Raw genomic sequence first — 11003 nt, forward strand, 5'->3', positions numbered from 1 at the left:
TATGATTTATTATTTATTAGTTGTTTTTATTAGTTCTTTTATTTTTATATTTTAATTTCTTCTTTTTTATTCTTTTATCATTTTCTATTTTTATTATTTAATATTTGTTATGAAAAACAATAAATAATAAGAAATAAAATAAAATGATATTTATTTTTATTTTTAATAAATTCATAATTATTAAATATTTCATTTTGTTTTATCTTTTATTCATTATTATAGATCCTTTTATCAATGCAGAATATACAACAAATTTTGTTGCCATGCCTATTGAGTAATACCATAGAGTCTTGTAAAGAAAATCAAACAAGACATATTTAAGTTCAAAGAAAAGAAAGGACTTCAATAACAATAAAATGCATAATAATTATGATAAAAGAAATAACAAGAGAAAAGGGTTTAGAAAAAGAAGAATACAAATAAAACAAATAAGAAAGAAAGTAAATATAATGATAATAAACATTATACAAATAAGAAACCTAAATGGTTGACAACAAAAGAAATTAAAATGAAAATTGAAAGAATAACAAGAAAATGGGAAAAAGGAGAATACGAAGAATTACTTAAAAAGTATGAAGGTAAAGAAATTATATTCTCCAAGAAGTATATTCAATAAGAAAGAAGAAAACACTAGAGAAAATCAAAGAAGAAATCAAAGATAAAACAAAAGATTGGAAAAGTGAAGATATTAAAACAATTGAAGAAGAAATCAAAAACAAAAATCGAAACAAAGAAATGAACGATAGATGTAAAGCTGCAAGAATAATAAATGAAAAAGAAAATAAATGGAAAACACAAGATAAAGAAGAATATAACAAAGAAGAAATCAACACACTTCAAAATAAAATCAAAGAAATAGAAGAAACTATTAAATAATTTGAAACAAAAAAGATGGAAGAAGAACGAACTATTTCAGATGAAATGATTCAAAAAGCACGAGAAACAGTCAGGAAAGAGATTGAAGAAGAAATAAAAAAGATTCAAACACAAATGAACAATATTCAAACTACATGTAATGAAATAAGAAAACTCTAAATTAAAAGAGGAAAACAAGACATTACAAGGAAAAATAAATGAAGCAAATGGTAGAAGGAACACAGAAGTAGGAGGTAAGGATGAAACCATCTTCACACTCCGAGCTAGCTATGAGAAGCTGAAGAAAGAGAAGGACGAAGTCCTTAAAGGTGCTGAGTTGGAGAAGAAGAAGGCTGATGAGCAGGAGAAGAGTGCTGAGTTGCTAGAGAAGAACATAAGAGATAAAGAAAATCAAATCTCTGTATATCAAAAAAGTGGGATTCAAAACTATGAGATTGCAGAAATAACAAGAAAAGAATTAGACCATACACAAAGAGAAAATGAAGAACAAAAACAAATAATATCAAAACAACAAGAAAGTATCGAAAATTTTTTATCCCAGAAGGAACTGGAGAAGAAGAAAACAATGACTCTACTGATAAATACACAACCAATATTGAGAACATCATCATCTGGGACAATACAAATGAACAAAACTACCCCTATGAAAAAGACAATTCTGGAAATAGAAGAAGAAGAGAACAAAACACTGAGTATCAAAAAACAAGAAATGATAATCAGTCAAGAAGAGAAGAAAACACAACAAATCAAACAAATAGAATTTTAATTGATGTGTTGTATTGTTTTGAATTAATTTGTTAAATAAGAAATTAAATAAGAAATTAAGATGGGAACAAATAGAAAATATAATAAAAATAATAAATAATAATGTAAATAATGATAAAGAATACATTAATAATATTAAAAAGTCACATAGAATAAAATAAACAACTAAAAGATATATCAGAATGAAAGTGAACCATCATAGAAGGGAAAGTAGAGTGTAATTCAATAATAAAAAATATTATCATAAAAAATAACTCTACTGATATTGATGATGAATATCTTAACTCTATCATCATTCAAGTTAAAGAAATGAAAATAGATAAATGTGTAAATATTAATTATTACTGGAAAATGAAAGAATCAGATAAATTAAGAAGAGAAATTAATAATAAAAGGGTATGGTCAGGAGAATAGAAAATCTGCAAGAAGATATGAAAATGATTTCAATGTGTATGTATTATTATCTCTAAAATAAATTTAAATGATATAAATTTGATGAAATAAAAGAAATCATAAAGAAAATAAATAGAATAGAATATCTAATCAATGGAATGGTACAGAATAAAATGTATCATGAGATTAAATGAACAAGATGCAGATGAAATTAAAATTAAATCACATGAAAGAATAAAGTACCTAAAATATATGATGATAATGATTAAAGAAAGAATTAAATTTAATAAAAATGAAATTATCAGAATCAATACAAATAAAATCATGTTTGATTCTAATAACAAAATTAAAATAAAGAAGAAAGACCCACAAAATGAAATATACCCAAATAACGATATTATTTTAGAATATTTGAAATCGTTATATGAAACACAGGTGATATTAAATAAAGAACATTTGAAAATAAAACAAATCATCTCGTGGAATGAAAGATATAGGAATTATGATAGTGTCATCATCACATTGGATGATTTAAATTTAAGAATGATGAAAATAAGTAATTGGAAAGCACCAGGTATTGACATTATATATGGGTATTATTAGAAGAGAATGTCATCATCAAGAGACTCCATTCTTAATATCTTCAATGATTAGTTAAACTTCAATGAAAACAACACTCTAGACATGGTAAGTGGAAGAATTATATTAATCCACAAAGGAGGTGATATGAACGATGTCATTAATTATCGTCATATCAGTTGTACAAATGTAATAATGAAAGTATTTACCTCAATATTGAAAGAGAAGATTCACAATAGAATTAACATGAATAGTGAATCATTAAAAATTAGTAAAAATCAATTATGATGTAAACTGCAATCTCTTGCTGCTAAAGAAGGATTAATTAACAGTTATATATTAAAGCAGCAGAAAGAAGAGAAATACACAAAATATGTAGAGTCATATTATGACATTAAGAAAGCATATGACTCAGTAAATCATGAATAGGTAATAGAAGCACTTAAATATTTTAATGTAGAGGGTGTCATCATAGACATTGTAGAAAGTATGATGAACAGATTGAAGATATTCATAGGATATAAATACAACGAATATCTATGATGGATTAAATTGATGAATTTTACAATGTGATTCATTATCATTTCTACTCTTCATCATCAAAATGAATATAATTTCTCAAATCATAGAAGAGAAGTTCCCAAAATCAAACCATACATTGTATATGGATGATTTGAGAATAATGACACTAAGTAATGAAGAAATGGGAACAATCCACAATGAAATTAAAGAAATAATAAGTGGAATAGGGATGGAAAAGAAAATAAATCAGGAATGGTATTAAAGAACATTAATAAAATACCAGATGGAATGCAAAACATCACATTAATTGAAGGAGAGGACTTGTATAAATATTTAGGTGTATGGCGGTCCGATGAAATTAATGATATATTCAATTGTAAAATCATCAAATAAAAGATGAAGAAGAAAATGGAAGAAATAAATACTGATGAATGTAGTAATAGAAGATATATTACAAGAATTAATACTGAAGTAATCAATCTGAAGATATTCAGTATCAGTAATAAATTGGAAGGTAACTTAGATAGAATGGATTTGGAGATAAGAAAATATTTAAGAAAGGCAAAATAGATTAGTTGTAACTCCAAATACCGTCTATATGTCCCTATAAATGAAATTGGTGAATGATTAATAAGCCTAAGGGATGAATATGTTAATGAAATAATTAGAACAGTAATATACTAATGTACAAGAGTGAAATAGGAAATAACATATTAGATAGATGGTATTCCAAGAAAGGAATATTGAATAGAATTAAAAAAGCACTAAGTCATAAAATCCCAGAAACGAAAATAGAAGAAATAATAAATGAAGGGATTGAAAATAAAAAAGAAAAAGAAGTAGTAGAAAAAATAAAGAAATTAATGACCAACCAATACATCAAAAAATGGAAATCAAACAAGTGGATATTTTAGAAGATGGTTCGAGTCAAAATTTGTAGATAAAACTACTACAATAAATACATTGAAGTCCATCAATATAAAGAAAAATTCATTTCTCCAATTAACTAAAATGCAAGATGGAGGAATATTCAGTGTGTACAGGAAAGATAAAATATTAAAAAATGAAAGATTGAAGTACTGCCCACTTTGTAAATACAAGATATCCACAGTAGAACACATTCTACTATCTTGTATTTGTCATAAGAAATCACAAATGGAGAAACATGACAATATTGGCATCATCATATGGGATAATAAGAAAATACACAGGAAATAAACAATACAAGAAACCAACATATGAAACAATGTTCTAATACAATGACATTACTATGATATTGAACAAATAAATAATATCAAAAAGTGATGGACTATATCATAAAAGACCAGATATATATCTACTAGATAAAAAGAATAAAACTGGTCTAATAATTGATATGAATATTGTGGCAGGTCATAATATTAATGGAGGCTATTTGAATAAAAGAAATATGTATAAGGAATTAAAAAATATGGTAATGAAAATAGAGAAATTAAAGGATGTCAAAATAATTCCAGTAGTAATTTCGATTAATGGGCTAGTAAATGCCGAAAGTATTAAATTAATCAAACAATTAAAAATCGAAATTGACATCACTAAAGAAATTAAAAACCATGTAATTAAAAACATGATGGACGTCATGGAGCACTGTTTCGACCACAATCAAACATACTCAGTAGAATTGATAGATGAAGACTCATTGACGGGATTAGTCTCTGGTGAGGCAGGAATAATAGGAATTTAGTTCTATTTAATACTTAATTAATTGTTTTATTTTAATTTTATTTTTTGCGTATTTAAACTTAAAAACAATAATTAATGGAAAAACAATGGGAAAAGTATCAAATTTTACATTCTAAAGATGTAGTACTTGAAGACTCACATGAATGAACTTTAGACACACTACGACGTGTTGGGGTTTGTTTATTTGTTGTTTATGACTAGATGGTTATTAGTTGGTATGATAAAATTATTAATGATTAGGGATTAGATATATCTTTTTCAACAAATCACACAGACCTTGCAATTGGTTGTTTAGTTATTTGTGAATATCCTTCTGGAAAAGAGTTATTAACATTAACGTGTCGTAAAATAATTACGATTCCTTATATTTCAGGATTTCTTGGTTTAGAGAAGTAGAAGTTTATCATGAATTACTAAACAATTGTAAAGAAAAGTATCCTGAGTTATATCCAGAAGTTGTTCTTGTTGACGGGAATGGATATTATCATCCTCGAAGATTTGGTTCTGCAACTCATGTTGGAATTTGTTGTGATATACCATCAATTGGTGTTGCAAAGGTTTGTAATTTTTGAGTTTTATTCACTAAATAACTCTAACAATGTAGACTGTATTATGTGTTGATGGGATAGGAAAGAAGGAGATTAACATAGTTACTTCACAAATCAAAGCAGGTGAATCAACGACAATTAGTACTTCAAGTGGAGAAGTGTTGTGTGGGGTTATAAGAAGTAGAGGTGGTAGTATAAATCCAATTGTTGTTAGTTGTGGGCATAAGGTTTCACTTTCAACAGCAGTAATTATATGTAAAGAATGTTGTTTACATAAAATCCCAGAGCCTATTCGTCTAGCTGATTTAATTTCAAGAAATTTGTTAAGGAATGAAGGACTTCTCCCACACATGAATTCTAAATAAACAAAAAAAGAAGATTAGTGTTAAACAGAAATGAAAAGCCAAAAATCTAATTCTTTTCAAAAAGGTGTTAACAAATTAATCTTAAATCAATCATTTATTATGATTAAAAAAAGATACAAGTTGAAGAGATTTATCTCTCAAATATTGTATTATATTTTAGTAGGATAAGAATAACTGAATTGTTTACATTAATAAATAAAAAATGTAAAGACTCACTTCAATTATTACATATCAATCCATCATATTCTGTTGAGAAAGCTAATGAATATTTTCATACTAAAGAATGTAATTTTCAACTCCAAAAATCATTTGTAAAAGAAATGAAATTATTTCCTCATCTAAAACAATCTGGTTTACAGAACAAACAATTCAATTTCTTCCTTTAATTCCTTCACAAATTAAAATAATTCGACTTCCTGTTATTAGTCCAGAATCTACAATATTAAAAAATAATTATTTGAAAGAAAGAATTGCTTCATTGTCATTAAAAAATCCTAAATTCTCTTTTGATCTTTCAGAATTTATGTCTTTAACAAGTCTATCACTTATTATTAAAAATCACTTAAGAGTTAATGATTTTATTAGAAATAGATATCATCGTTTTGAAAAAGGTTATGTTTTAATGGAAGGATTTGTTGATACAAATTTTATTAATCACATTGATCGATTTAATATTAAGAAAGTAGTTATTGAGTTTGATAAACAAGAAATATTAGAATCAGTCATCAAAAATAAAGAACTTCTCAAAAGAATTACATTTTGTTACAAAGAATGTTATAGTAAATGTCTAATAGTGTTATTATTCATAATAAAAGATTAATTAATGAGTTTGAAATAACAGAAAAAGGATTTGATAATGAAATATTAATTCAATATTATCCTGAGCATATTAAAATAAATGGATTTAGTAAAAAGAAGATTAAAATGGATTTTAGTTCATATACATTCATAAAATCAATCAAATCAACAAATTCTTCAATTTATTTTAATCCACCAGTAAGTCTAACACATCTAGAATCAAAATATTTATATAAAATATCTTCTCTTAACGAATTATATCTTCAAGGAAAAAATATTCAAGATATATCTTTTCCTAATAATTTAACAGCATAACAATCACTGATTTTATTCAAATTTCTAATTATTCTCAATTAGTTCGACCTTCTGTATGTTCAAATAAACTATTTTAAATTTCATTATGTCCAATGTTAACATATTTGTCTTTGTCATGTAACACATGTAATAGTCTTTGTTCATTAACAAATTTAAAAGTATTACACATAAACAAAATTCTTAAAAATGTTAGTATTGAATCATTTTATCCTATTCATTAAAATTTTTACAATGTTATTCTAATTCTCTTCCAAAGAAATTACCAATTACACAATTAGTATTAAATGTTTCTTTAAAAGAACATAATGTATATCATTATTCATGTCTTTGTAGTTTAAAAATATTAGGATTATTTCATATCTAATATTACTTCCTACTTCTTTGACTTCATTAACTGTATCATGTTTTGGTTTATCACAAAATCATATATCATTTAAAGATTTAAATTATATTAATGTTAAGGAACTTCACATTGAAAATTGTATTACTCAGAATGTAGAATTACCATCTTGACTCACTTTATCTTCATTATCAGTATTTGAAATAATTAATCCAATTATAGTTTATACTCTGGTGCTTAATGAAAGTAAAATTAATAGTGAAATGATTCAAAAAGATTTTATAAAGAATTTCTATTCCAAAAGATCAAAAGAAAGTGAATTTATTAACACTGAATGGTATTATCACTTCCTCAATTAAAATCTTGTTATTATCAGAAATAAATAATTTGTTATTTTTAATTTAGTTTTAAATCTAATAAAAACAATTTTATTAATGAATGAACTTTCAATATTCTTTTATGGAGATTCAAATCTTTATGGGATTGAAGCTGTGACTTATAAACGTTATTCTTCCAAAGACAGATTTTCTAGTATTGTAATTGAACAATTGAAAAAAGAATTTACAAAAGTCAATTGTATTGTTGATGGAAAACCTGCTCGTTCATTAAAATATGAAAACATACCATTTGGTATTACTAATGGGTTAAAAGAATATGATCAATTCTTATTAAAGATTACCTCCAATCCATTTTCAACAAACAAAGTATTAGTCCTTGCATTATGTATTAATGATATTCTTTCAAAAGCAACTTCACAACAAGTTATTGATGCGTTACAACAATATATCGAAAAGTTCAAAAACAAACAAAAGTAATTGTTTTAATTCCACCACCACTTCAATATTGTACATTTGAAAGTTGGAAATCTACAGTAAATCCAGTGATTGAAGAATCATTGAAATTTGTTCATCAATTAAAAATTGTTGTTGAATTATGGAAAAAGCAAGGAATAATAGATGGGTTTGTTGATTTAGATGGGATGAGTGTTGGAGAAGATGGTGTTCATTTCACATCAGAAGCACATCACCAAATTGCAGAAAAGTTACTTTTAGTTCTTCATGAAGTTTTAAATTGAATTATTTTCGCAGATTTATTAAGTTAAAAAGTAATAAAGATAAAGTATAAAAGAACTTGGATGATTAAAGAGAATTAACATTTCTTATGACAATAAAATCTATAGTTATTTATGCTGATGAAGGAACTATTAATGTTTGTGTTTATTATTCAATGAAAATGCTTCATTCTCAATACCAAGAAGCTAGAATAAGAAAAATATATGCTAATGAATTAATTGAAGGTAAATGGATTTCTGAAACTGATTTATTTGTTATGCCAGGTGGTGCTGATCGTCCCTTTCACAAAAAACTTAATGGAATAGGAGTCAAAATATTGAAAGAATTTATTAATAATGGTGGAAAGTATCTTGGAATTTGTGCAGGGGCATATTTTGCATCATCATTTATTGAATTTAATAAAGATATTCCAAATGAATTAAGTCTATGTGAAGAAAGAACATTAAAACTTTTCAATGGTATTGCACATGGACCAATATACCAAGGATTTGAAGAATACTCTGAACAAGGAGCTGTCATAATTCCTATTTATTATCAAAATAATCAAAAAGTAGAACTTTATTATAATGGAGGATGTTCATTTGTTGACAATTTAAATCAATACAAAGAGAATCATTTTCTTGCAAAATATCAAAATGGAATGAATGCTTTATTCTTTGACACTATTGGTAAAGGAAAAGTTATTCTTTCTGGTCCTCATTTTGAGTTAGACATAGAATGGTGTGGTAAAATGCTTAAAGAAAATCAGAAAAGTGAATTTGAAATGAGAAGAAAACTCTTTTTGAAACATATTTTTTCATATTTTTAATCACATTGTTATTAATAATCTTTATTTTTATTTGTTTCATTTTGATGATTAACACTATCAGAGTGTATAATGACATTGGAACATCCGTTCTTTGTGTTCATAACACAATTCAATTGTTTCATCATTTTTTCCTTGTGCTAATGTTTTTAAAATTTCTTCTTCAGAAATTAAGACGAACAAATGGATTGAAAGTACTGATTTGTTAGTCATACCAGGAGGTGAGGATTTGCCTTATCTTGATAAACTTCAGATTGATGGAATTGAACTGATTAAGTCGTTTGTTTTCAATGGGGGAAAGTTCTTAGGGATATGTGCTGGAGCATACTTTTCATCATCAACATTAAGTTCTTTTTAACTTCTCAATTAGTTATTGAAGGAGATCGTTACTTAAAATTTTATGAGGGAAATGCAATTGGTCCAGTGTATGATGGATATCAACCAAATAGTGAGTCAGGTGCACATATAGTAAAGATAATGTACAACAATACCTATGCATATGTTTATTATAATGGAGGTTGTTATTTTGATGATAATAATAATAAAGTAGAGGGTACTCATTTTGCATTGTATGAAGATGGTAAAAAATGTGGTTATACTAGAAGGTATGGAAAAGGAAAAATTCTCATCACAGGATTTCATTTTGAGTTTGATGAACAATGTTGTTCTCATTTATTAAGTAAATTAAGTTATGATGATTTTGAATCAAGAAGAGAAAACTTTGTTAGATATATTTTTTCATTATTGAGTGATTGTTAAAAAAGGTTATTGTTCTTTTTGAGCAGAAGAATATACAAAAAGCTGAATAAAAGAACTAAAGTCAAACTAAGATAAACAAAGAACACATAATTAAAAAATATAATTAGAATAAAGAGTAAAACCAAAAAGAAACTTAATAAAAAACAGAATACGAGTAATAAAACAAGAAAGATGAAATAAATCAAAGAAGAGTAATGAAGGGATTTAAAGAAGAAACAAATAGATATTATGAAGTACAAATAATCATTATACAATATAAAAGTATTTTATTTGTTTAACAATAAAGTATTGTTTTTTTATTGTTCATTTCATCTTTTAACAAATTTGTTTTTATTTTTGTTATTATAAAAATAATTAAAAATAAAATAATTGATTATTTCATTTTTATATCATACCAATTCCTTATAAATAAAGTGTTAGAATACTAAGTAGATAGTATATTGAATGTAGTAATTCAAATTCAGAGCGATGTTTGAGTATTTTTATTTTGTCATTTTGAAGATAAAAATAATATTCCTTCAATGAATGAAAACTCTTAAATTAATCAGAATTATATGGTTTAAGAATATTATAAGAATAATAATAATAAATATTATTCATATGACTTATGAATAGATAAAATAAATATAGAAGAACAAATATAAAGACAAGAGAAATATAAAAGAATAGAGAAAATGGAGAATATGATATAATGGACATAAAAGAAATAATGATGAAGATAAAATGATAGAAAATTCATAGTTGAAATGAAATTACAAAGAAATAACAAAATTCACAACGATTATACTTAAATAATAAATAATTATGAAATAAATTAATGTCAATAAGATATATTCATTTAATTCAATATTTTAACTACAATATATAAAATATAAGAAGAAGAAATAATAAAAGAATAGAAAATGACAAAATGAAATACAGAATAAAATAATAATTTATTGTAATATTTGAAAAAAAGAAATAAAGAATAAAATAAAAAAAGATGATAAATAAATAAACAGAAGAAATGATAGAAAATGATATAATATAAGAACAAAGAAGAATAACAATCACAAATAATGAAATTCAATAAATTATAGAAAATGAATAAAATAAAGAATATAAAACAAAATGTAAAGTTGTAATAAATATTAGAAATGTCAT

General features: G+C 24.9%; 4 protein-coding genes across 4 annotated transcripts, besides 12 other annotated features; all 4 read left to right on the top strand.

Annotated features, from left to right (window-relative positions):
* Positions 1-109: part of a microsatellite that runs on past the window's edge.
* Positions 110-118: 9 nt separating this feature from the next.
* Positions 119-220: a sequence feature (AT_rich).
* Positions 221-4886: a repeat region.
* Positions 4887-5058: 172 nt separating this feature from the next.
* On the top strand, positions 5059-6883 carry EDI_122200 (uncharacterized protein; the record flags this gene model as incomplete). The annotated part of the gene is made up of 6 exons (XM_001735721.1): positions 5059-5061; positions 5098-5195; positions 5246-5414; positions 5462-5727; positions 6089-6549; positions 6612-6883. The coding sequence occupies 6 exons, from the start codon at positions 5059-5061 to the stop codon at positions 6881-6883; spliced, it is 1269 nt and encodes a 422-aa protein (XP_001735773.1).
* Positions 6209-6229: a sequence feature (AT_rich).
* Positions 6884-7599: 716 nt separating the features above from the next.
* Positions 7600-7659: a sequence feature (AT_rich).
* Positions 7658-8298, top strand: EDI_122210 (uncharacterized protein; the record flags this gene model as incomplete). The annotated part of the gene is made up of 2 exons (XM_001735722.1): positions 7658-8016; positions 8082-8298. The coding sequence occupies 2 exons, from the start codon at positions 7658-7660 to the stop codon at positions 8296-8298; spliced, it is 576 nt and encodes a 191-aa protein (XP_001735774.1).
* An 86-nt stretch (positions 8299-8384) lies between these two features.
* On the top strand, positions 8385-9104 carry EDI_122220 (uncharacterized protein; the record flags this gene model as incomplete). The annotated part of the gene is made up of 1 exon (XM_001735723.1): positions 8385-9104. The coding sequence occupies one exon, from the start codon at positions 8385-8387 to the stop codon at positions 9102-9104; it is 720 nt and encodes a 239-aa protein (XP_001735775.1).
* Positions 9105-9413: 309 nt separating this feature from the next.
* Positions 9414-9860, top strand: EDI_122230 (uncharacterized protein; the record flags this gene model as incomplete). The annotated part of the gene is made up of 1 exon (XM_001735724.1): positions 9414-9860. The coding sequence occupies one exon, from the start codon at positions 9414-9416 to the stop codon at positions 9858-9860; it is 447 nt and encodes a 148-aa protein (XP_001735776.1).
* Positions 9861-9886: 26 nt separating this feature from the next.
* Positions 9887-10041: a microsatellite.
* A 146-nt stretch (positions 10042-10187) lies between these two features.
* Positions 10188-10250: a sequence feature (AT_rich).
* A 174-nt stretch (positions 10251-10424) lies between these two features.
* Positions 10425-10457: a sequence feature (AT_rich).
* Positions 10458-10477: 20 nt separating this feature from the next.
* Positions 10478-10631: a microsatellite.
* Positions 10632-10647: 16 nt separating this feature from the next.
* Positions 10648-10715: a sequence feature (AT_rich).
* A 1-nt stretch (position 10716) lies between these two features.
* Positions 10717-10890: a microsatellite.
* Positions 10813-10972: a microsatellite.
* Positions 10973-11003: the final 31 nt, after the last annotated feature.

Source organism: Entamoeba dispar, genomic scaffold, assembly GCF_000209125.1.
Source record: "Entamoeba dispar SAW760 scf_1105229459355 genomic scaffold, whole genome shotgun sequence".
Classification (NCBI taxonomy): Eukaryota; Evosea; order Mastigamoebida; family Endamoebidae; genus Entamoeba; species Entamoeba dispar.